General features: G+C 33.0%; 5 protein-coding genes across 14 annotated transcripts; 3 read left to right on the top strand and 2 right to left on the bottom strand.

Annotated features, from left to right (window-relative positions):
* Positions 1-973: 973 nt before the first annotated feature.
* Tfiis (RNA polymerase II elongation factor) lies at positions 974-3,502 on the bottom strand. 3 transcript variants are annotated; one of them, XM_076792857.1, is made up of 4 exons: positions 3,111-3,502; positions 2,237-2,414; positions 1,802-2,154; positions 974-1,725 (listed from the first exon to the last, which is right to left on the bottom strand). In XM_076792857.1, the coding sequence occupies exons 1-4, from the start codon at positions 3,177-3,179 to the stop codon at positions 1,390-1,392; spliced, it is 936 nt and encodes a 311-aa protein (XP_076648972.1). In that variant the 5' UTR covers positions 3,180-3,502; the 3' UTR covers positions 974-1,389. The 3 variants fall into 3 exon arrangements, with proteins under 3 accessions (XP_076648972.1, XP_076648973.1, XP_076648974.1); XM_076792858.1 differs by having other exon boundaries at positions 3,103-3,500; XM_076792859.1 differs by lacking the exon at positions 3,111-3,502 and adding an exon at positions 2,689-2,831.
* Positions 3,503-6,464: 2,962 nt separating this feature from the next.
* Mus81 (mus81 structure-specific endonuclease subunit) lies at positions 6,465-16,009 on the bottom strand. 4 transcript variants are annotated; one of them, XM_076792843.1, is made up of 10 exons: positions 15,897-16,009; positions 8,781-8,986; positions 8,599-8,680; positions 8,395-8,500; positions 8,200-8,320; positions 7,635-8,132; positions 7,354-7,567; positions 7,063-7,275; positions 6,852-6,965; positions 6,465-6,778 (listed from the first exon to the last, which is right to left on the bottom strand). In XM_076792843.1, exons 2-10 carry the CDS (start codon positions 8,906-8,908, stop codon positions 6,533-6,535), a joined length of 1,722 nt encoding a protein of 573 aa, XP_076648958.1. In that variant the 5' UTR covers positions 8,909-8,986; positions 15,897-16,009; the 3' UTR covers positions 6,465-6,532. The 4 variants fall into 4 exon arrangements, with proteins under 4 accessions (XP_076648958.1, XP_076648955.1, XP_076648956.1 ...); XM_076792840.1 differs by having other exon boundaries at positions 8,599-8,986; XM_076792841.1 differs by lacking the exon at positions 15,897-16,009 and having other exon boundaries at positions 8,781-9,317.
* Positions 9,782-14,761, top strand: Shc (SHC-adaptor protein). 3 transcript variants are annotated; one of them, XM_076792851.1, is made up of 11 exons: positions 9,782-10,064; positions 10,472-10,597; positions 10,700-10,770; positions 10,853-10,913; positions 11,229-11,402; positions 11,491-11,654; positions 11,869-12,104; positions 12,196-12,345; positions 12,438-12,565; positions 12,639-12,749; positions 12,855-14,761. In XM_076792851.1, exons 2-11 carry the CDS (start codon positions 10,499-10,501, stop codon positions 12,987-12,989), a joined length of 1,329 nt encoding a protein of 442 aa, XP_076648966.1. In that variant the 5' UTR covers positions 9,782-10,064; positions 10,472-10,498; the 3' UTR covers positions 12,990-14,761. The 3 variants fall into 3 exon arrangements, with proteins under 3 accessions (XP_076648966.1, XP_076648968.1, XP_076648967.1); XM_076792853.1 differs by lacking the exon at positions 9,782-10,064 and adding an exon at positions 10,091-10,335; XM_076792852.1 differs by lacking the exon at positions 9,782-10,064 and adding an exon at positions 10,091-10,378.
* On the top strand, positions 14,401-15,847 carry Frg1 (FSHD region gene 1). The gene is made up of 6 exons (XM_076792861.1): positions 14,401-14,514; positions 14,677-14,759; positions 14,834-14,910; positions 14,985-15,277; positions 15,352-15,551; positions 15,617-15,847. The coding sequence occupies exons 2-6, from the start codon at positions 14,701-14,703 to the stop codon at positions 15,762-15,764; spliced, it is 777 nt and encodes a 258-aa protein (XP_076648976.1). The 5' UTR covers positions 14,401-14,514; positions 14,677-14,700; the 3' UTR covers positions 15,765-15,847.
* On the top strand, positions 16,010-23,061 carry LOC143356826 (exportin-4). Of its 3 annotated transcripts, XM_076792835.1 has the most exons (12): positions 16,010-16,192; positions 16,639-17,028; positions 17,108-17,388; positions 17,492-17,921; positions 18,000-18,279; positions 18,438-18,700; positions 19,042-19,478; positions 19,667-19,953; positions 20,058-20,242; positions 20,343-20,590; positions 20,690-20,918; positions 20,996-23,061. In XM_076792835.1, exons 1-12 carry the CDS (start codon positions 16,142-16,144, stop codon positions 21,254-21,256), a joined length of 3,342 nt encoding a protein of 1,113 aa, XP_076648950.1. In that variant the 5' UTR covers positions 16,010-16,141; the 3' UTR covers positions 21,257-23,061. The 3 variants fall into 3 exon arrangements, with proteins under 3 accessions (XP_076648950.1, XP_076648952.1, XP_076648951.1); XM_076792836.1 differs by lacking the exon at positions 16,010-16,192 and having other exon boundaries at positions 16,892-17,028; positions 17,118-17,388; XM_076792837.1 differs by lacking the exons at positions 20,690-20,918; positions 20,996-23,061 and having other exon boundaries at positions 20,324-20,548.
* The last annotated feature ends 1,929 nt before the right edge of the window (positions 23,062-24,990 follow it).

Genomic DNA, 24,990 nt, shown 5'->3' with positions numbered 1-24,990 from the left:
TACAGCATACATACATAAATGTTTGAATACAAATCGAGTACTTACAGGTTAAACCTGTGTTTACAGGTTATTTTGGAGTGTTCAACAGGTGCTAAATAGTGGCCGAGGGGAATCAGGAGAAATTTTATTTCATTAAGAAAATGGAACAATAATTTTATACATTTTAAAATTGACAATTTTGCTTAAGCTTACGGTTGGGTTTTCTCAATTTTTCAACATGTTATCCTATATCTTTTTAAACATAATATTCCTATCATAAAGTGTCATCTCCCAACGTTAATTTTAGCTCTCAAATGTCCGAAATTTTCTACAGAAATACAATCTAGAATCGACTCAAATTTGAGCATTTCAAAATTTCTACGTGCCGAGTGCAAATAATTTGCTCCGTTCAGAGGTCCATACAGCGCCAATTGACGTAGTGACAAAACTCTGAAACTACTAGCTCAAATTACCGACGGAACAGTTCTAATATCACAGACGATGTATAGGCAGAGAGGATAGCTCCTATACCTCGTCTGTGCTAATATCTTCCGCTAGATGCCGTCAATGTCACATTTAAGGAATTTACTATCAGCGACACCACGGTTACTAACAATCATCGACTGTCGGTAAATTTGGCTAACAGTTTGAACGTTTTGCCACTATGTCAATTGGCGCTGTATGGACCCCTGAACGGAGCAAATGATTCTTGCCGGGATTTGCCTTGTCTTATGGTAAAAGCGGTAAGAATAAAAATGAAAAAATGTACTTTATAATAGCTGTATGGTGTACATAAGTAGTCGATCATTTAGAATCGTAGACAGAAAAATGTATTGTATGTAATGTTAGATGTAAATGCGTATCTTCCAAAAGCAACAGCAAACATACTTGCGAAAATGTAACGATTCTTATTACGTTTAGTCGTTATCCTCTTATCTCTAACACTGGAATTTTCCTTTGTACCGTAGGTAGGGTAGCAAATATATGTACTGCATTACAGTGTCACATACATGTATTTCAGAACTGTATTCACAATTCAGAACGTTTTCATAGATAAAACATTGTGAGAACTTGTACGATGTGAAATGAAAAGTTTTACTTTCACCTTAATATAATTCGCGCGCGCGTTTTCCGAAGTTTCGAGCAATGATTCAAGATCGAATTTTCTTCTAGTTTAATGCGACGTCTTCAAGTTGAGGCCTATCAGATTTTAATTTCAATATATACAACAAGTTGTGTACTCTGAAACTTGTGAAGGGATTAAAAATTCGTCAATGTACAATCCGTGTCTCGTAAATTTCATGCAATATATCTTCAATGAGGTCTTGTTAACTCTGGCAAGTGTTAATAGGCAGGTCTTGAACGAAATACATTTCCTTCCTGGATAGAACCTTGAAGAGTCAGGACTATTTAGCAGAACTTCCATCGATTTCCACATTCGTTGCATAGTACAAAAGTAGTCATAGGTTCGTCGGCTGAACGTGTTTGTACTTGGTTGTACGTGCAGTTGCGCTTCTTGCATTTACCGCACTTCAGTAAATCGGTTTTCGTGCCTTGTACAGTAGCAAGTTGCGCGTCGTTGATTGCTTCCTTCTTGAACTGTTCTCGCAACTGCTTTATCTCATCGCTCGCCATTTCTTCGGCAGTCATGACAGCAAGCCGAGCGGGCGTTATAGCACCCGCGATGAAATTGGTTCGAAGATTGGGATTCTTTGCATCGCGTAAATTTGCAACCCTGCTTCGCACCTGAAAAATTAATTACATATTGCAGACTGGCTGATATAAAGATACAAATATGTAAACGTCGAAGGTTTAAACGAACCCTATTCTTATATCTGTTGTCAGTATTTTTGAATTCAGCATAAATTGCTTCCTCCAGTTCCTCTGCCAGTTCTTCTGGTGAGGCACAACCCTCGATGGCTTTTCCATCTACTCGCAAAGCTGCTGCCAGTAGTTCTCTACATTTAAGCCTAACTGCATCTGTTGTGGTAGGAGCAGGGAATGTTGACTGTTTCCTTTGCATATCTTTATGAGGTTTCTCTTCTTTCATTTTGACATCGCCGTCAGTGCTGTCTTTATCTTTTTTCTGATCTCCTTCATCTTTATTTTTCTCTGATTTATCGTCTCTCTTCTTTGAACTGCTCGAAGATGTAGAATCCTTTTCTTTATTTGATCCTGAATAATTGTGAACACTATTATACGATTCAAATTGACTAATTCTCTTGCGATACTCATTTTAATAAATGTAATCTCTTACCAGATAAGAATTTTTTCCAATTTTTTATCAAAGTTTTGGACAGTGATATAACTTCTTCATCTCTACTCGATTTTCTCAATGCATTCACTGTCATTCCAATGCGAGTTTTTGTCAAAAGTTCTAAATCAACTGGTAGTTTCTGCAATACTTTCAGTAAGTCCAAAGCTTGTTCTTGACCCTGAAACAGGAGTAATTACTTTCTTCGGTGTTCAAAGATATGAATTGTAAATGTATGTAAAACATCGGTATGTCACAGAACACATGGTATAATGTAATATTAATAGTTAACGGATCGATTGGTTTAAACTTGAAATTATTATTTTATCATTATATATTATTTATTTTGATACGCTGTCCACATAAATGTTTATAGGTTAAACTCGTATGGCTCAATAACATAATTGAAATTGATGACAGTAACTTTTTGTTAGATAACACATAACACAAATAACAGTTGTAGACACTTAAACACTTCCAAGTACTGAATCTGCACTATCATTATTTCCACAATGAAGTTAACATGAAACTATGTAACAGAACGTGCGCATACTCTAATCAATTTTACACTTAGAACACGGTTTAACCTTTACCAACGCTTTATTATGTTAAAATTAGAATACTAGATATTCAAGCTCCACAATGCGTTGACCGCCTTAGGTAATACAAACATCGAGTGTTCACTGAAATTAGCGCGCACATGAATATTATCGTTCCGAAGTATAATTTCCAAGGATAATAGGTTCGTACACGTTGCACGATCGAATGATATCGCGGTAATTGTATTTTAGTTTGAAAACTATAACTTCGTTCTCGGTGAGCGAGGCCGAATCTGCAAAGCGAAACACAACTATCTTTATTTTACTCACTTACTCACCGTCCCGTCACCGCTCGACATCTTGTTCAATTTCTTTTGAATCCGTAGAACTTCCTCCTCGGCACTCATTGTAAAAATTCGGCAGGTTTTACACAAAAAACCAATATAAATACATACAATACACTAAGGAAGCGAACAACAAACTCCCCGAGATACGTTTATAACCGTATAAACCGTGACTTACGATGCGGAGCTCGATACTGGATTGGCAACTCGAAGCGCGTTCAAGTTTTGCTAGTCTCATGTCGTAATGCTTTCTGTATTTGCCGCCAGAGGTTGATAAATCTAGAATATTTTTTGCAAATTCTTTAGTGACATACATTCAATATCTATCCAATTAAAAAGTAAAGTAGTTATGTATAAAATACCGCAACTAGATTACAATTCCACGACAATAGAAGTATTTGATAAGAAAAGGTGCTTTATTCGCATCACTCTGTGTATCAGAGAGGATATGAGAGTGCTCACGCTTGGGATTTCGGTGCCTCCAATATGGTGCTGCCCCCACACCAATTTTTAGCCTGGGCCCAGATTTAACCTTGACCCTGGATCAAAGTCAGGCATCCTATCGCCAAACGTGAGTTTTTATCAGCCATATAAAAAGGGCCCCGACAGTAGGCCAGATGAGGGGTGGGAGCACGAATTGAGGGGAAGTTACGCTTTAGAGTACGCACAACAGAGACGAAACGCGTTACGTGACCGGGCCGCGGCGGGATAATTTAAAAGTAATTTAAGAGTTGTAATTGAATTTATTAAATGTGTAATTTAAAATGAGCACTGAAAAGTGCTGTTTGGAGCACTAAAAAGTGCTGTTTGGTGTTTTTTTTTTTTTTTTATTATTGTTGTTTTAAGTGGAGGGAGGTTTAATGCGTTTACGCACAAGTTCCCGGGGCCATTCCAACCCCGAGAAAGTGTGGGACTCCCCAAGCGATCACTCCCCGTTTCAGAGGAGTGGTGAGAGCAAGGGACTACCCACTAAAACTCCTCCCTCCACTAGCGCCTCCGGTAACTCTGCTGGTTGTCCTCTTCTTCTCTTCTCTCTTCACTGCTGGTCTTCTGGCTCTTCTCAGACCCAAGAATTGGGAATCCTGTCCGCAGTGTTCGATTTCTTCTTATGCCGGACCCTCTCCTTTGAAGCTTTAAGCACCACTCGCATTGAATCTTAAAATTTGCGGCGAGTGGGCTTTGCGAATACCTTGCTTTTGCATGAAGCATCTGTAACATTATTTTACACAAATGTTATTGAAACAGTCATATTAATGTGAATGTATTAAAGTAATAATAATAATAAATAATTCTTACCGAAAATGGCCAGCACAATTTTCGTTCTATAGAGTGGTTGGCTACTGTCTGTGCCAAACCACGTGTAGGAGGATAAGAGGCTATCTGCGATTGCCTCTCGAAAACAGTCATTGATTAAACTTTTTAAATTGGGACCTCCTACAAAGCAAAAATAGTTTACCTAAAAAAAAAAAGTAACCATTAATATATATACACTTACACGCGCGCTCGCACACACACATACAACAATGGCATAAATGCATATACTTACCACACTATTGTACTCCTCGGCGGAGCAGTTCTCAAATTTGTCTACCCCTTCTTTCGTTTGAAGAGGCAGACATTGTGGTTTTCTGCCATAGTTCTCACGGGCAAGCTTTGCTCCAAGAGTCCGATCAATTTGCTGCAAAGAAAAAGTACATTATGTAAATTGTTGATAACTATTGCCATCATAATGTCATTACTGTCATTTCAATTTGTTAAATGTCATACTTACTCCAGTTTTGTTTCTATACGTTCCAAACGTACCATAAATTCGTCCAGTTTCTTTGTATTTTCTTGTTGTTCTAAAACTGAAAAATTAGCATTAGTCTGTACCTGGGGATCGAGTGAATATGTCTGTGTGTGGGTTGTGTATGGCTGTGTGGGAGGTATATATGTGTTGGACGTGTCAGTGTGTGTGGGGTGTGTATGTGTGTGAGAGGGATATGTGTGGGAAGGATGTGTATATGGGTGAAGGAGGTATGTGGGCAGGCAGATGTGAGGGGTGTGTGTGTGTGAGGAGGACGTATGTTTGGATGAAGGTGGTTGTGACATATCCATGTATAGAGCTAGCTGTGATGTCTGTATGGCTGTAGGTGTGTGTGATGTCTGTATGGATGTAGATGTGTGTGATGTCTGTATGGATGTAGGTGTGGTTAATGTGTGTGCGGATGTATGTATGGGTATAGGTGTGTTTGATGTATGTGTGGAAGACAATGCATGATTTTTCTTGAATTCCGGTAAACCCTGTAGCAGTCGCTGACGTTTTCGCTGCCGTGGTTCTTCATCCGACGAGGTACTTTCATATCTCGTCGGTTTATGGATAATCCTCTCGGATCGTCCGCCTGGAATCTGAAATGTATATGAAAAATAATATCATGATATACCAAGTTACAGTTTAAATTCTACACCCTTTAAAACAAAAACAACTACTCTAAATGTGCAGCAAACTGCTCGCCATTATAATTAAGAAAATGCAAAGGAACGGCAAAGTTGGGCAAATTTTAGTTTTATCAAAGGATGTACAATTTTGTATAATATTTTAGATTAATATAATAGAGAAGACTGAAACTTACCGGGTTCATTAGTCCAAATGTTGTCTTAATGCGCTTCTAACAAAGACCAAAGGAAACTTTAAATAAAATCCACTGATCGTGATTCGATCGCCTGCCTCTTTCGAATGCACGATAGCGAATGGCAATAGCGATTTTCATTTTTCTGCTTCTCTGCACGCGGTCGTTATAAACAAATGACAACCATATCCCGCGCCATTTGTGCGCATGCCCAAAACACAATAATACGCGTAAATATCAATGCATACATTATATTTTATATATATATGTATATATGTATGTGTGTTTTGTATATATGTATATTTTTTAAAGGCATAATATGTATAATTTTTAATTTATGAGGTACGTATGTTAGGTGTTGCGCGTTACGTGATCATGCGCAGTGCAGTTTGCAACACCAGAGCTCTATAGTTCATCCAAATGCATGTGTAACATCTTCCGTCGGGCGCAACTGATCTAACAGGCACAGCCAATGTTTGTTGTTTTGTCTTTTTATTGTAATGAATGCTCAGAAATTGCTTTCGCCATTGTTGTAAGCAAATAGAATAATAAACATGAATTTATTTGAGTAACATATGTGTTTTTGTAAAAGTGGCCTATCACGCACAATGCGCCCGATTCTATTCTTACTCATATTGCGCCTGACTGAGGGTTAAATATATTAAAATATGCTGATTTATTGTTAGCTTATAATACATTAAACAAGACATATAAATATATAACAATGTACACGTGATGATTACAGTAGTAAACGTTATTGTAATAAAATTTATTCATTTTATATGTACATATACAAAATTTAGTTCATTAACTTAGCGTTTTGCTCGTATATAACTGACAAATTGTTTTACTAATTATTGGACCAAGGACCTGTTTCTTATTTTCAGCTTGTATATTAGATAACAGTAACTCTCCATCACAATCGGATTGTTGAAAAGCATTAACCAGTACTTTCGGTGTCGGATAACTTTCCACAATCGCAAACGCTTTCTCTACAGATATACCTTTTAACTGTAGCAATTGACGAATGAACATTTGAGTTACTTTGAATACCTAAACAGAAAAGTAAACAATTTGTTTATATATAATTACACTTATATTTGTTAAAGTAATTTAATTTTTATACTTTTTGCTTCGATGCTGCTTTATTAAATTCTTCAAATTCCATTAGATTTACGGTATCGATTAGAATATCTGCTTGTGGAAGAGTGTCCTTTTTGCATCCGACCAAATTCTTTTTCTGTAATAAGTATGAACTATAAGTAAGTAACATTCTTCAATGAAATCTAATAATTGATTCGTACAAGCAACAGTTTTCAAAAAGAAAAGTTACACACACTAAAAACGTCGTTGAAAATTTTTGTTAACGACGACAAATAAAACATTGAGTCTTTATGGTTCTTAGTGTACTTTACTGAAAATCCGTCTTGTATTAAAGTATTTATAGAAGCTTGCATTAGCGATGATCGTGGTATTGCCAATCTTTGGCCCTTATCGTATTCTTCAATTATGTACATGAGATTTTCAATTCCGGATTGTTTCAGTCGGAACTATATGAAACAGATTTTTAAAAATATTAATTAGAAACAAATTAATAGAACAATTTAAACATTTCAGTATTTCATCACCTTTTGTTCGTGGAATCTTCCATCTGTAATACTAGCACTTAAATCATCTATTCTCTTCCTTTCTACTATATATGGCAGGATCAATTCGTTGTTTGTATTTCTACACCTGGCAATCCATGCAAAATCCCCAACTTTTAAATGACGCACTTCAAATAATACCCCAAATTGCGATAACTCCGACAGGGTAGCGTCATGTTGAGGTTTTGTTTTTCCACTGAGATAAAATATTTAAAAAATATTTTCTAGATACCAAAAGAAATAATAAGTAATATGATACATACCCACAAGTTTCTTGTGTATCCACTAATAATATTATATCGAATTCGTTAGAATGTAAATATATTTTTTTTTGCACATGATCGTTAGAAAGAGTTCTACCATTTTCTTTGTTGGATGCATCTGAGTTCACATCATTTAATCTGTCAGGAATTTCTATAACATTATTTCTCTTGGATTTCTTTTGTGTAAAACACTGACTAGATTGTTGCACATTTCTTTTGTTTCTAACAAGTTTCTCTGGTGATCGACACTTCTCAACTTGAGAAGATTTAGTTAAACTATTAGGAATATTCTTCTGATGTTCTTTGGATGGTTGCGTATTTAAATCTGTATTGTTACAGCTTCTTGTACCTGCTTTTGCTGATTCTTGTGGAAATAATGCCACTAAACTTGCTTGAATGTTATTTAGAACATCAGAAGAGATAGCTAGGTTTGCATCTGTGGCAGTGATTTCACAGATTTCCCTTGAAACATTCATACCTGCTTCGGTAAGACTATACCTACAGAAATTATTGTGATATGAATAATACTGTAACTGTAGTATAATAACGTAAGTTCATTCATTACCTGTTTGGCGCACTTAGTCTAAGTACCAAGCCATTATCAAAGAAACTTGTAATTGAATTCTTCGACGCATTACCACATAAATTTTTTACTTCGAGTAACAAATCATCCTCGGCAACAAACCCTAATAAGACAATAATAATCACAATAATTTAACAATATAGAACGCAATGACATACAAACTAAAGTAATGGATACCTGAAGAATAAATTTCTTGTATTTTCTTGTATAAAATCATCAAAACTGCATAATTCTCCAAGTTCCATGATGATAAATTACATTTGTTGAGTATTGCAAGTTCTGTCTTGAAATACAAAAATGTGTATTTTATCGCATACTTTTTCTTTCAAATTGATCAGTTTCTTAAAAATTGTTTTATGATTTGATTTTATATAGCCTTACCTTCTTGGGTGCAGGCTTTTCTGCGTTTACTGAAATTGGTTGCGATTTGTGTTTTCTTTTAGGTACATGCTCTTCAGTATTACTACAACGTTTGCAAATAAAATCATCAGTACTTATCAAACCTCCATTCTCAGCTTTATATTTTTCAAGCTTCCTATCTAGCATCGAGCATAATTTTATACCAAAATGTTGTAGAATTATGCAATCCTTCCCAGACTTTAGTGGCAAGGGATATTTCTTCAATGAGGCAAGTGCTTTGGAAAAATGATAATGCATATCCGAATTTCGGGACAAAGCTTCTTGCCGCCATTCTTGTAACCAAAGTTCAAACAGCGGATTCGGTCTCTTCACTCTTTTCATCTTTCATTCCTCTTTATTCATATTAGCTCTATACAATAATGTATCATAAATAATGCAGTTTCTTGTAAATTAATCATCATACGAATGTTACTGCATTTAACAGAACTGACGTTTCAAATAATGGGATTCGTTTGAGGAACCAGTAAACATCACGGTTTCATTGCGCAACACGTATTTTGAAACAACTTTGTTCCCCTCACTTGTAAAAATCTTTGTAATACATTATAACTATTTTACTGACAAACTGTATGTACTACTAAGAACTTTATTTTTAAGCAAGTATACATAAATAATCGTGTGCACAATAAACGTGTCTCGCTAGCGCCATCAACCTATGTATGCCATGGCGGTACCACAATACATTGTAAGTATACATATGCTGCTATGTAAATATATGTACATAAAATGTTTTATTTTTCATTTCATATACATTGTATCATATAGACTATAAATTTCAGAACTTTAAGTTATTATTAATTGTGACGAAATAGCTAAATAGTCGTTAAAGAAAATACAAAGATACTGAAAAATATCTGCAATAATAATGTTTTAGAAAGACTTGTGGCTTTGAAATTCAGCTGATAAGGATTTCTAGTGTACCAACATAATGCTTTGATAGCAAAATGTACTGTGAGTATGTACATTAGTCAACAATAATCTTTATTAAGAAGAACAATTTATACTTCTTTCAGAAAGAACCTAGCACTGTTGATCATTTATTTTTACTCTACATATTGTAAACGGGAAATTAATAGTTTGTACAAAATAAAGTGCAACAGTCGTTTTAATTAGCTAGTTATATTTTGTTTAAGGGAATCCCAAGTTACAATATTGCCTGCATCAGGAATCCTTTCCAGTCGTTGCACAGTACAGTCGGTGAAAAAGGGAACGCAATTAAATTATCGATAGTTCGGTATGCATGGAATTCCATAAGACAGTCAATGTGATGTGACCAATGTTTGTGGTGTGGCAGAAAATGAAGTTAAATACGCAATTTTCGCAATATCGCCTTGTGTAAAACGAATAAAGAATTTCCGTGAAACAATGAACAGGGCGAACGCGTATAAATGGATCGCGGGTATATGATCCCAGTAATCGTCTGTGAGGTATGATCTCATTTCCTGGTAAAATCATGCGTTCAGTAGTCGAATATTTCTTTCTTACAATTTAACAGTGTTTCAATCATTCACATACTGTTGCTATCGTCATTAATATACCTCCGATAAAATGCAGAATTAAATAGAATTGTAAACATTATATAATAAATGACATCTATTAAAATTTGTTAAAACACATCTGTTAAATATAATAGAGTACCGACACAATGAACAATTCCTACAATCCGACAGAAAGAAAATATTGAACTGTGTCATCCAAGTATGTTTATAGTTTATATTAGAAATGCAATATGTGTGTAATAGTATGCAATCTAATCTGCTCAGTTTTTGTGTAAAGGAGCATCAAATAATGAGTTAATTAGTTGATAATGTCGCTGTGTAATGTTTTGTTGCAGTTATACTTATGTGGATAGAATTTAGAGATGGCAACAGGAGGTAACAGTTTCATAAGTAAACCAGCCAGGGGTTGGTTACACCCTGATCATTTAGTCAGTAAAGAAGGAATTACATACACAGTGAAGGTAAGTGTTTTAGTTATTTCAATGAAATTGAATAAATTTCTTTGAAAAAAACTTGGAGAAATATAAAATTATAATTTATTGTATCTTTCTAAACAATTCTAGTATATAGGATGTCTCGAAGTATATACATCCATGAAAAGCTTAGACTTCGAAACGAGATCATGTGTTGCCAAGTAAGTCTTTTTTATATTCTTGCTACCTTTACTTTTCTATATTTATAAATTAATATACAAACCAATTTTTTTATAATTTCAGAGAATGTATAAATAGAGTATGTGAAGCTGCAGGATTAAAGTCTGCAGATAAGAAAAGAAGGGTATTTATTAAAAATAATGTTGTTTTTTTTTTCTTTTAACCCTCTGACAGCAGAGTTCAGTAGACAGCAATTACTAAATATTTGGCAAATTAATTAAACAAACAGCTGTTGTATTAGGCACAATAGAGAGATTACAGTATCTATAAGAAGTACCTTCAAGAATATGTTTTAAAAAATTGATACATGAAGTAATGGTCCTAAATCATCAATTATATAGTTACAAGAAGGGTCTGCTGTGAGAGGGTTACAGCAAACTATCAAACTTAAAGTGCTTTATGTTTTCGATGATTAAAAATTAATGTGTTAATTACTTAGGTCGATAAGAAAGTGCTTAAGGCAATAGCAGACAAGCCTCGCATGGAGCATACAGGTGCTACTATAAACTTAACTATTAGTAGTTGCAGTTTAGCCTTGACTAATCTAGAAACTGGACATATAATTGCCAAACATGAAATGCCACGGATATCTTTTGCTTCTGGTGGAGATACGGTAAATTGTATATTGTATTGTTTAGTTTTTCTTTTCATTAATGTTTTATAAAATCTCAGAATATAAACTACTTGTTATATTTCAATAGGAAATATTGGACTTTGTCGCATATGTTGCAAAGAACATGCAAGAATGGCGTGCTTGTTATGTATTAGAATGTGGAGGTGGATTAGCACAAGATGTTATATCTACTATTGGCCAAGCTTTCGAATTGCGATTTAAAGAATTTCTTACAAAACCAACTTCATTACAGTAACTATAATTCATCTTTAACCCTTAGCACTTGAGTGGCGACTCTGAGACTATGTGACATGTTGATAAATTACTAAATATTCATAGTTTCATATGCTTAAAATAAAAAAGATCATATATGTATAATAAAATGGAAAATTCCGAGTGCAAAGGGTTAATAATTTTAGCAGAAGAATTTTATGAACGTTTTGTCCAATATTTATTCTTTTTACAGTCCCATGTTAAATGGAATGAGAGAAGCAGATAGAGATTATTACAATGATTTGCCTGGCAAAGTGCCACCAGATATCGGACCTCCACCGGTGCCACCTTTGCCGACCGCAGCATCAACATTACCCAATTTAAAACATCATCATTCCGGACAGAATCATGTAACACGAAACAGCGCACAAAATTCTGGTTTACACGATTCATTTCCCTCGAATTCTGATAGACACCAACAATGGGCAGGTAGGATTTATTCACAAGTCATACTATACTCGTAAAGAATGCTGTGACTTGTCTCAAATCATGTTGAAAATAACTTCTATTGGTTTTGCAGAGACTGGTAATTTAATTGACTTAAATTCTGATGGAACCATTGCAAATTTCAGTATGCCCCCTGAACATAATTATGTCAATGATAGTGTAATAGCAGCGACCAGGGAAAGCCATCGTGATCAAACATCACTTTTCGACGTATTTGACATGCGTAAGCAGTACTTAATTTTCTTCTTGATCACATAAACAGAACAAATAAATATATTTCTATGTATCATTATCATTATTATGTACAACTTTTAGAGCCATTTAGTTCTGCAATCTCGGATATGAATAGATTAAGCCCACATTCTCAGAAGCAACAACTAAAGCAAGAAATATGGTTCCATGGCAGTGTTAGTCGTGCTGAAGCAGAATCTATGCTTACACGGGTAAGAACAATAGAACAAATATATAAAGATATTTATGTTCGTTTTAATAAACGTCTTAATATTATTTTAATAGGATGGCGATTTTCTGGTTCGAGAATCTCAAGGTTCACCAGGTCAATATGTTCTCACTGGAATGAACAATGGTACACCAAAACATTTATTGTTAATTGATCCCGAAGGTGTTGTAAGTACTCAGCAAAAATTGATGTAGTGTTAATAGAAAATATTTATTTTTCATATTAAATAGAGAACTGCAATGTTTTTCATTCGTTGGAATTTTAATTTTTAGGTTCGCACAAAAGATCGTGTCTTCGATAGTGTAAGTCATTTAGTTAATCATCATTGCGACAATTTATTACCAATTATATCAGCGGACAGTGTTTTAGTACTTCGACATCCAATTCCTAGACGTACAAATAATTGATTTTTACAGAAATATATTAGTGCCCAAAAAAATAGGTACTGTTCATATTTGATATCTCATGATTGCATTAACACTTAATATAAAACAAATATCGTTGCCTCATATAATGCTTTCAATGATAATTAATCCTCGAACAGCTGACCTGAAAGAGCAATGCAGTAGGCGTAGGCCAATACCGGATCACTTTTGACCTACCCATGCCAACTTTTTATTAATATATGTTTTAAACCTATCTTTTCGATACAACATAAAATCTAATGACGCTTATTATATATACATATAGAGAGGGGAAGATTTTGTTGAAAAAATATAGAAGATAACGAATGCACGCGCACCCTCATCGCTACACTCAAAACGTGGGTCACAAGTGACCCGGAGCTGACTGAGCGAGGGTTAAATAAGATCCGTCATTCGATATAAATAGCAATTGTAATGAAAATTCTATGCTATCAATATTTTTACTTTCAAATTATAACTATGCTAAAGTATAGTTTATCAAGTTTTTTCTCTATATTCTTACTACAACAGAGAGATGTTAATACCTCACAAATAAAAAAAGTTAATGAATGTCACCTTACCATTAATTATAATGATGTCAAAATGCACAAAAAGAAACTATATTCGTAATTTTTTAAATTATTATAACTTATAAAAATTGGCTGACATATGTAACGTCTACATGTACCATTTGTTTTGATAAAGAATAATATATATGTATATATAAGTGACAGGATTTTAAAGAATCTTCGTATTTTATTTATTCAATCTAATTTCTTGTATAAATTCAGATGAATTTACGAATAACAGTTTCACATCATCTCCGTAAAATTTGTGTTAAGTAAATTTTTTTAATTTGGCAAAATAAATTATTCAATATATTTTAGCACCTATGCCAAATATTGTCTTGTTAATTAATGATACGTAATATTTGCGTTTATATCATTGAGTTTTATATATTAGATACAAGCTGAAGATGGATTTTTATAGATGTATAAATACATCTCAAAATGTGCCACAACTATGTAGTAACAAATTCAGTACTCTTTACTGAATAAAATAGAATCTTTAAATTTGTATGTACCATGTAGACCATGTAGATCTATTTTTACGAATTTTGTATAATGCTTGTATATTAATTTTAATTCGATATTTGTAAAATATTTACGATTTGTAATTTCAATTTTTTAATAGGACGAACAAGTTTCATATTTACACTACTTCATTTTATATTAAAAGATATATTCAATTCAAATTTTGTATTTCATATATTTATAAAAACAATCACGTTAAGTTTACAATACATGGATGTCAGCAGTTTTGTATTGGTTTTACATTTATAAATATACAGAGAACAGAAACTCTAGTCGTAATTTTTTAGACACCCTGTATAAACACTATTTATCTTACTAGCGCCATCTGAAATATCGTATTAATAGTGCTTGTGTTCAACGTTATGCTACATTTGTCATTGTTTTTGACATATGTAGTTTACATTTTTTATTGAAAATCAAATAATTTGCATACGGTAAAGTTTTTCGTCAGTAAATAATCAATTAAAATTAATTAGTTTTAGAAAGCATAATCAGAGAGGAAATTTCCTTTCTATTATAATATGATTTATATTATACAATAATTTTAAGCATAGCAGAAACCACAACACTTTTGGTAATAATTTAATAATTTTAAGTCAATACAAAATCGGTACGTGACAATGTCCGAATACGAGAAAGTGCGGACAGGAAAATTGGTGTTGAAAGGAGAAAAAATAAGGTATCAATTAACCTCTCAAAACTAACCGATTTGTTATTACTTTCACAACATAATCTTTCTTTCGTATTTTACAGGTCAAAAAAACGTAAATCAAAAAAGCAAGAAAGGGAACACGTTACTGTTACTGACGATAATGACACTGTAAATCATGGTATTCTGATTATATATATTATTCGCAATGGCATTTAGTTTGTTACAAAGTACTTAATTGAAGATTACTTTTAGGTGGTTGGTGGAAAGCTACACAAGTATCAGAAGTGACAGGGACAGTGGCAATCGAGTTTGGAAGTAATACTTACATGAAAGCTTTGGATAATGGATTATTTACTTTAGGTGCTCCTCATAATGAGGGTGAGGGACCTTCTCCGGAAGAAATTTTGACAGCATTTCCAACAGGCGAAACAAAAGTTGCATTAAAGTCTGGCTATGGAAAATACTTGGGTGTTGATAAGAACGGTATTGTTGTTGGAAGAAGCGATGCAGTGGGCATGATTGAACAATGGGAACCAATTTTTCAAGTACTTCAATGAATACCTAAATAACAAACGATACAAGATGATATGACATTAAATCTTATCTATTTTGTTTCTAGGATAAAAAACTTGCTATCTTAAATAGCAATAATTGCTTTATATCACTAACAGAAGAAGATGACATTGTTTGTCAAAACAAGACTGCTGGACCCTCAGAATTTTGTACAATAAGGAGTATAATTCAGAAGACTCAAGACCCAAATAAAGACATTCCAAAGGAAGAACAAGGTTCCTTATTAGATGTTGAAGTGAACTACGTGTAAGTAGAGCAAGATTAATTGTAAACTTTTTGTAATAACTTATGAATACAATGATTTCTTTCAGGAGAAAATTCCAGAAATTTCAGGATAAAAAGTTGAAGATAAGCAAAGCAAATCATACGGAATTAGAAAAAGCAAAGCGTGAAGGAAATTTACATGAAACTCTCTTGGATAGAAGAAGTAAAATGAAAGCGGATCGATATTGTAAATAATTTTGTAATATAAATATTGTATGTATTGTAAGATCTACTTATAAATTTTAATTATTATAACTGTAATAAATTACTAATTTTTTTTAATGCGACTGTGAGCCCACGAAATTAGTAAAAGCTGATTCTTCTCACCTCCAAATGACTCGTTGAATTCAGCCAATGATGCACATTGCGTATAGATTTTTTCGTAGTGTCACGAAAATTTTGTTATGTCTATATGTTATTCCTGTTTGTCTTCTGCCACGAGGCCGCGCTACTGCAACCAGTAGTCAACCAATCAGGGTAAAGATGAACTTTCTGTTGACTTCTAGCTTCCCGCTGTCTCTCGAGTAGCGCGACGTAAATAGAGTTGATATTATACAAATAAGTTTGAACAGATGGCAGAACAAATAATTAACAAATTAGAAAAAGCTGCACAAGTCATTTTAGTAAGTTCATACTCTTCTCAGAGTAACTTTCTTTCTCTTTATAGGTTATGATAAATTTGTTTTGTAAATACTAAGAACTATCAAATAATATATGTTTATGTATATCAATTGTGTATTTTATACGATATATTATAATTAATTCAGTTGTTACGGTTAATTTCTTTAGCACTATGAAAAAAAATCTGTAGATACGTATATTTTAAATTATAAGATTGTATACGTTGGCTGAACAAGTAGATATATAAATAGCACTTTAAGTGTAACTATGACTTAAGTAACTTAAGTATAGCTGTACAATATAATTGTTTGTTATCATTGTAAAGTTCTCAAGAATTCAGTTTCTTTATAAATACATAATTATTGTGTTTAATTTATGTATGCTATGTTAATTTGGAAGAAAACATTTCCTTGCAGCATTATTATTAATAGCTCTGTTATTTTTTCAGGCACCACCGAATTTATCCACAGTACAACAACGACAATCTGCAGACGAAGTTTTCTTAAATTTTCGAAAAACTAAATCTCCTTATCAGCTCTGTCGCCAAATTTTAGAGACAAATACAAATGATTATATTCTTTTTGAGGCAGCAGGTCTTTTAAAAATAGCACTGGTAGAAGAATGGTCAAATTTACCCAAGGAAGACATTTGTGCTTTAAGGCAATATCTTTTACACTATACAATTAATAAACCACATTTGGCCCCATATATCAAAGGGAAAATATTGCAAGTTATTGCAATTATAATCAAAAGGAACAGATCTAATGATTCTGGACAAGAACAGCAACGGTTTTTGGATGAAGTCGAAAACCTAATAATGACTGGCGACCTAGCAAGAGTAAATACAGTTACATACATTTATGCTGCTGTTTGAATTTACTACGTGCCACTTATTATGTGTTTTCTAATGTTTATAGAAAGTTTTAGGCTGTAATCTTATATCAGCTGTGTTGCAAGAATATAAATTCGATGCTAAAACTTCAAATATTGGTTATTCAATGGAAATTCATTATGCTGAAAAGGTAGCATTTGAAAGAGAAAATTTGAAAAGAATTTTTAAGTTCTGCCTTGGAATTCTCGACGAACTGATTAAAAAGGATGTGCAAGACGATACACTGGCACTTCTCAAACATTTACTTCCAATTTTAGAAACCATATTTACTTGGCCGATAATATGTAGAATGTTACGATATAATATGTACGCCCTTTATACTTTTCACAAATAAGTATTTTACTCTTACTATTTAAATATTTTTCAATTGCATTGAATTCTTTTATACCATTGTACAATCTATTGTTAGATTCAACAATATGCTTGATGATGAGCACGTGGACTTAAGGCTGGACGAAAGCTGGCAGGATGTAATATTGCCTCCACGTGTACAGGATTTATTTTTTACATTATATTGGAAAATCCGAAGTAATCCACAATTAGCCCATTTAGCGAGGATCTGTCTAGTACAGTTAGGGACTTTGGATGGTCCAATATTTTCATCTAAAGAAATTAAAATACAATACTTTTCTAACTACACTCGGAGATTTTTGGAGTTTATAACAAATATTGAAATTATCGACCAAGAAGCGCCTGGAATTGCTCGGATTGTCGAGAACTTGACTAAATTTGTTAGTAAAAATTTTACAACTTTACCTGAAGATATGGTAAAAGCTTTTATGGAACAGTTGTGTAGATTAACGTGTCTATATGTGGAAAATTCGGCGCAAGAAGAATTTGTAAGTTACGTAGAATATTCTATAATAATAGTAAAATTTCTGTATAATGTTTAATAAGAATTTTTTTATCGATTACAGTTGTATGCAAGCGAGTGCTTATTCTCTGAGGGTTTAGACATTTTATTTGGAGTATGGATAGGTATTTCGTCAAAAGATGTGAATTTTTTACCGAATGAAAAAGGGATTTTCGACGAATTTTGTAAACAAAGTTTTACGCGAATATTTACCACGTATGTCCAATGTCACTTGTGTCCACCAGACGGTGTGAGAAATCTAGATGAGAAAGACCTTAACAAGAAAGAAGATGAAAATGAGGAAGATGATAAAGATAGGTTTAAGGAAAAATTGCAAGCAATTGGTAGGTTTTCTTTTTAAATCTTGTTTCAAGCTTTTTTTCAATGAATTCTTTTTTTTGTGGAAGATATTGGTATTAAAGTAATGCTATGATTGCACTTATAAACATAATCGTGTGATAGAACGATGCTTTGTTAGTAAAAAATTTCTTTTTTGTTGCAGGTTGTTTTGGAAGAGAAATATTAAATCATTCTCTCTCACTGTTATCCCATTTCATAAAAGACCGTACCTCGAAACTACGTGAAATTCTGAACAAATTAGTGGGACAAGTTGACTCCTTAAGTACATTAAATGATACTTATACATGTAAATTGTACGAAGATATACACTGGCTATTACTTATATCAGGTCATGTACTTTGCATGGAATCTATTGGCGAGATTGCTTTAATACCTTCGGAAATAAATGATTACAGTAAGGAACAGGTTCGTACGAAAACTATAATTTTTGGAAATTAACTGGACTTTGACAAAGATATAATTAAATGACAAGTATGTGTTGATAGGAAAGGACTAATTCGTCAGATTTTATGTATTTTTTTGTAGAAATAAATCAATTTCAAATTTTGCGTTATACATACAAAGATGTCTCCTGTTAATTTCGTTCAGTAGACATCAAGAGAACAAAAAAAATATTTACAAAATATTTCATAAATATAGGGAAATGATTAATAACAACGTAAAATTATTAACGATAATGTACCTTTGTAAGGCAAAAGGTTAAACTAAAATATGTACAGCATGCTATAAATTAATATATGTTTTAGGCAAACCAAGGAAAAGTCGATATAAATCTTACATCACAACTTTTAGTAGCTTCAGAGAATGTTTCGTCAGATCTTAATGTTGCTATAGAGTCGGTGGATCATGTTATTCATTTTGTCACAGATATTTTTCGTCTGTGTGCTATAGAAAAAACTGCAATATCTGTTCGTCTAGACAGCATTTTAAGTCCTGTATTAAGCTGTACTATAATATGGTTTTTGAACAGATGGGCAAACAGTTATCTTTTACCTAGAGAAAGCTACGAAGTACCAAGCACCACATTCTTAGAAGTATTTGGAGAAGGTAGTTCTGGCGCAACGTGGGCTATAAACTTTCTTTTAGACAAAATCGAATATAGTATCAATGCTTTCAGAAGCGAGCCTACGATAATGCATGAAACTATAAAATTATTAAACAGTCTTGTTGTCTCACAGAAGAAGTAAGTATGTAATAGTGATATGAAAAATAGTTGCTAACATTAGGCGTATAATTTGATGAACATTTCATCAAATGCTACTAGCATGTATCTCAATCTGTAAATTCAAACTCACAGTTTTTCGTTAATGTATAACATTTAATAAAAAGGAAAAATATCTTATTTGAAGTAAAAACATTGCTACTTTTTAGAGCATCGGAAATATTGAAATCCGAACGGTTTAGGCCTATTTGGGATATGGCAGTGAGAGGACAATATGATTTTCCATCAGAAGTTAAAAGAGGCTTAATACAAGTAGTGATTGTATGTATATTCGCGGATCCAGAGTCAAAGAAAGAAGGGGGTTACTGGCCACAGGCCTTATTACAACCACTCCGTGACAGGTGTATACAAATTACCTCGGATGAAAAGTTCTTAAAGTCCTATCAGCAAGAAGAAATTAAGTTTCAAATTATAGACATTTTAGAACGTTTTATTGGTAAGTTTTATACTCTTGCATTCGAAAAGATTGTATTTTCTAATTATGTATCATCATTTGTGTATATAAATCTATCATACTTAAAATGTTTCAATATATAATAGGAGTTGCACAGGGTTGTCAACATGTACTTTCATCATCCAAAATATTGATTCAATATATGTTTCCGGTATTAGAGAAACTTCCTAACTTACTATCTTTGTATCATAATTACCAGCAAATAGTACAATTAATCTTGGAATTGTTATCTGAATGCTCAAAAGTAACGATTCCTCTTCACCTGTCCGGGGTAAAAATATTTTTAATTGTTGCATGTTGTTACAAATAGTGTTACAAAGAAAGGATAATACTGATATTTATATAATTTTAGCCACGTTTTATACTTTCAGACCGAAGAATCGCAGATATACGAAGTATTTTTGAATACAATGAAAAGTTATATACGACACAATAATAACCGATTCGCAATCAATTTAGACGAGGAAGACAATTACCAAGATATACAATTCATAATGGAAATGTTGTATGATCTGTCGCTGAGTGCAACAATGCTCGTAGATGTTTTCTTATGTGGCCTGAATATAATTATACCTATAGTGACTATAAACCTGTTACAATTTCCAATATTATGTTCACTGTAAGTGAAAATATGTTATTATCGTAACTGAATCAATCGAAACTCTAACTAATTTTTATACCTTGTGGTTAAATAAATATATGATCATTTCTGTTATAGCTACTATAAAATGATAACATCTTTTTGTGCAAATTTCTCTGACAAAGCATGCAATTTACCCCCTGCATTAATGCAACCAATGTTAGAATCTTTAGAATGGGGTTTGTTTTCGCCTATTAACGGAATACCTTGGTTGTGTTGCAATATAATTTCATATTTAGCAGAACACATATATTCACACACTCCGAATGACCAACCACGAAACCAAATGCTTGCACCATTTTTAAAGGTAAATGATTATGTTTGTTTCGTCTTGATACGACAATACGACAATTGAAATATTAATAAAATGTCTCCTTTTTTAAGTTGCTGATGACTGCGCTTTTTACACAAGAAATCGATGAAGGTTTCATATCTGCAGCACATCATCCCCTTTATCATTTGATAATCTGTTATCAAGAGGAATACAAGCAGCTTGTGCAAAACATTTTAGGCGCTCAGTCGGATCAACAAATTGTACATAGATTGGCAGATGCCTTTACAAAACTTACCACAAACCCATACTCAACAAGTGTTAACTACGAAGATACTATCGTCAGTGTGAGATTAATTTTAATGGTGAAATAAAATGATTTGAAATACAAAATAGTTTGCGTGTGTTCTCGTTCCGTGTTTAAACAGCGCGTGTGTAAAAATGGAAGTTATTTTTTGCGGGTAACGCGAGAATTCAAAAAGGCGGGTTCACCGTGAAAAGAATTCGTTAAGCATACAAGCTTTTTATTGACCGATTTTATTACACGTTACCACTTACAGTGAGCCTAGCGAAAATCGAATAATAATATAAATACAAGTTACAGCATCGATGCATGTTTCTCATAGCAAACGACCAGAAATGAAAACGTTTTTGCAATAGGTTCTTTTTAGTTACCTTATGAACAAGTATATGAACTTACATACTTGGTACAGGTTAAATCATCATTAATTTCTCGCCTCCAGATGATGTTTGATATTTGACAAAATGCTTACATTAATATTAAATTTATTTATATATTTATATAATATTCTTTATCTGTATAAGGTATTATATATATAATAATATATATATATATATTCAATAATATGTATCTATATATATGTATATATATATATGATTAATATATATATATATATATATAAATATATGTATAAGCAAACATATTCTTTCGCATTCTCTCTTTCTCTCTCTCTCTCTCTCTCTCTCTCTCTCTCTCTCTCTCTCTCTCGCTCTCTCTTGCGCGCTTCTCCATTCTCTCTTTTTTTATGATCCTCTCCTTTCTCTCGGTCTTTCTTGTTTCATTCTCTGTAACTCCGCATTTTGACTCCTAATAACAACAATGACGATTAATCTTACCAACGGCGTTTTGCATTTTAATGTGCAACGCTCGTTTCCATTTTCTTTTATGTTTACCCACCTTATATTATCTTTCTCTCTTCAGCTTCACATGTACTTTCCAATTTCTTCATTGTTTACGGCGTTATAAACGAAGACTTTAACCCCCTGAAGCAATATAGTTATAATTACTGTGCATAGCTTTCTTTACTTACACGCGCCATTTTTTACATACATTGTAATAAATTATTTGTAAATAATGAGATTAAGATTTAATTACTATACATCATAAGTAATATTTATAATTATCGTATGTGCCCGTATAAATATTACAGCCTTGTAGAATTTATCGCGTTCTCGTCTAGATTAAAAGAGGAAAATTAAATAATTTCGTTATGCACCCATCACGCTCGACTTATCATGTAAAAATGCATTTTACAATACTTCGTTTTTTAATCTTACGTCCATTGCATGTATTCTGTAAATATATAATAAACTCTTTTTGAAAATAGGAATAAATACAGTCCTCAGTTTACATTCATCAGTTCAGATTTGAATGTGTTTTATTCAGAGATGCCATATGAATGTGATAAATGCGTTATGTCCCTTATGCATGCTATTGCTAGTCTCTTAAAGTATTAATTTATGTTACACAATTTTCCCATTCTTATTTTGCATAAATCATGGAATTTCTACACAACAATATTACGATCTTTTTTAATAAAAGCAACCCAAATAGAATTTAATATTGTATCGATCGTCTTTCTTTTCTCAAGGATGAAAGTATTGTATTTTGCAGATTAGCATTACATTTTTTTATTGTGGTATAAGAAAAGCCACTACCCAATTTTCAGAGTAAATTTTATTTTGTCTCTAAAGCAAATGAAGTTGATAAGTTGTTTATAATTATATTTTCCAAGTTGCTTTGTAACAAACTTTGATAAATTGATAGTTAATCTCTTCACAGTAATATGATCCATCGCTTATATTCGTATAATTAAAAATTTTCTCTTCTATCCAAAGAGCTTCTGTCAACGAATAATCAATACTAAATAAAAACAAAGATAAATTAAACTGATACATTCGAATCTTTTTTTTTACGTAAGTTATTTAAATAAATTATAGTCAACTAAATATTACTCTATTCAACGCATTGTTGACCAACAGTTATCTGATGACACGCGTATCATTCATTATTTTATAACTGAATTAAACGATTGAACATTATCCAGAAAATGTTACCGTAACGACAATTTATACGATTTTGTCTTCTGGCATGATGCATTAGCCAATGTAGTAAACTGCATATACAATTGCTTAAGCTGATGCGTGTGCATACACGAGCATACCCGCAGCAAATCAACAACGTTTGTGCATGAGAACTCGAGTATGCTCGCAACCCGTCAACAATGTGTTAATATAGAGCAACGCCAAAAAATATATGTATTTAAATATCACATACGCAATAATTTATGACCATAGCTATATCTTGTAATATATAAATTAATTGCATGACGTAGTTACATTCAATTTACAAATATAAATAATCAACTATGCTGTAATAGTGTCCTCAATAATGAACACCACAATTTACATGTGGAAATGTGACTATACTTTTACAAGAAATGTAACGTAAACGCATATAAATATATATATATATATTTATACATATATATATTTATATATATTTATATAATACCTTCTAACTCGATCAATGATACATATACATATTAAAAATGAAAAATTTACACGTTGAAAGGCAACTGAAATTATCGATGATCCTATATCAATTTATTTCGCCTAGATTCTTGCTTCAAAGGGTTAAGCGTCGAGTGCATATAACTTATTCAATTATGGTCTCTCGTTCTTCATCAATAGGTATGCCATAGTTAACAAAATAAAACTATCAGATTCTACAACAGTTAGCAAGCAAAAACGGCAACAGGAGCGCGGTGTACTTCAGTGTACGCCGTCGCTTATAAACGACCGAGAAATTAATTTGCCTCGGGATTTTCATTATTAAAACTCTGAGATCTTCAAGAATAAGACAGGTATTCGTTCTTCACATAATAATACAGTTTACACAGAACTTAGCACAATGATATCAATAAATAGAAAAAAGAAACGCGGAAGAGTTACTTTATATACGCGACAACTTAACTTCAATAATACTGGGAATTATTTACCGTTAAAAGTGAACGCAAACGAATTAAAAATATTGTTTAACTCGAATTTATATCTACAATAATGTAAAACAAGTATATCTCTCCTTGGGTGTTCGATATCCGAGGCTTTAGACGTTACTAAAATGCGAAACAAGGCATAGGGTAGAGTACAAAGGATCATTTCGATGACGGTCACAATCGCGAACTTAACTCGTAAATGAAATACACTATGAATTATTCAACGCTCACCGACTCAATCCGTACGAAATAATCCGCACGAAATAATCCGCACCCTTTTTTTCTCGGTGTATAATCTCCAGTCATGAACACGCAAAAATTCGTAATCTCACTACTTCGTCCCATCGTCTACCTCCCTTTCTCTCCCACTCTTTCTTGCTATCTCTCGCACACACGTCTCTTACGAGTATACCTACAAGTGTGTATATCTCTTGTCTCTTTTCTATGATCGTCTTAGGAATGTTTTTATTTAGGCATAAATACGTTCCTCTTCGTCACTATGCGGTTTCGCGCTTAAAGAGAATCGCCTCGTACGACCGACTAATATCGAGAAATTCAAATACGACGTAAGAAGGTATCGCGGTACTCACTCGGCACGCAGCGCCTCCTCAACGTTTAACGACGTTTCGATCAATGGATTTCTGAAACGAACGGAGAGGCCAGCGTGGCCGGATCGCAACACCGAAACATAATAAATCTGTTGTCTTTAAATACAATTCGAACGCGTGTAACATTTGTTTCGAAAGACGAATTACGTTTCGTTTATAGTTAGTGATTTTACTTTTTCTCTTTATCTCTCTCTCTCTCTC

This window comes from Halictus rubicundus, chromosome 8 (assembly GCF_050948215.1).
Source record: "Halictus rubicundus isolate RS-2024b chromosome 8, iyHalRubi1_principal, whole genome shotgun sequence".
Lineage (NCBI taxonomy): Eukaryota > Metazoa > Arthropoda > Insecta > Hymenoptera > Halictidae > Halictus > Halictus rubicundus.
The sequence above is the reverse complement of the archived record's forward strand: the minus strand, read 5'-3'. Positions and strand labels throughout refer to the sequence as shown.

Bases quoted from the DNA above. Each gene is read 5' to 3' on its own strand.
- Tfiis (XM_076792857.1), bottom strand. From the start codon at position 3,179: ATGAGTGCCGAGGAGGAAGTTCTACGGATTCAAAAGAAATTGAACAAG. The intron at 2,155-2,236 runs GTAAGAGATTAC...ACAATTATTCAG, and splicing joins TTGGAAAAAATTCTTATCTG to GATCAAATAAAGAAAAGGAT. The intron at 1,726-1,801 runs GTTCGTTTAAAC...TTAATTTTTCAG, and splicing joins ACAACAGATATAAGAATAGG to GTGCGAAGCAGGGTTGCAAA.
- Mus81 (XM_076792840.1), bottom strand. From the start codon at position 8,958: ATGAAAAGAGTGAAGAGACCGAATCCGCTGTTTGAACTTTGGTTACAA. The intron at 7,568-7,634 runs GTATGTATCATA...ATTTTATCTCAG, and splicing joins GATACACAAGAAACTTGTGG to TGGAAAAACAAAACCTCAAC. The intron at 6,966-7,062 runs GTGTGTAACTTT...TACTTATTACAG, and splicing joins TTTTCAACGACGTTTTTAGT to AAAAAGAATTTGGTCGGATG.
- Shc (XM_076792851.1), top strand. From the start codon at position 10,499: ATGGCAACAGGAGGTAACAGTTTCATAAGTAAACCAGCCAGGGGTTGG. The intron at 11,655-11,868 runs GTAACTATAATT...TTCTTTTTACAG, and splicing joins ACAAAACCAACTTCATTACA to TCCCATGTTAAATGGAATGA. The intron at 12,750-12,854 runs GTAAGTACTCAG...TTTAATTTTTAG, and splicing joins TAATTGATCCCGAAGGTGTT to GTTCGCACAAAAGATCGTGT.
- Frg1 (XM_076792861.1), top strand. From the start codon at position 14,701: ATGTCCGAATACGAGAAAGTGCGGACAGGAAAATTGGTGTTGAAAGGA. The intron at 14,760-14,833 runs GTATCAATTAAC...CGTATTTTACAG, and splicing joins TTGAAAGGAGAAAAAATAAG to GTCAAAAAAACGTAAATCAA. The intron at 14,911-14,984 runs GTATTCTGATTA...GATTACTTTTAG, and splicing joins TAATGACACTGTAAATCATG to GTGGTTGGTGGAAAGCTACA.
- LOC143356826 (XM_076792835.1), top strand. From the start codon at position 16,142: ATGGCAGAACAAATAATTAACAAATTAGAAAAAGCTGCACAAGTCATT. The intron at 18,280-18,437 runs GTAGGTTTTCTT...TTTTTGTTGCAG, and splicing joins GGAAAAATTGCAAGCAATTG to GTTGTTTTGGAAGAGAAATA. The intron at 20,919-20,995 runs GTAAATGATTAT...TCCTTTTTTAAG, and splicing joins TGCTTGCACCATTTTTAAAG to TTGCTGATGACTGCGCTTTT.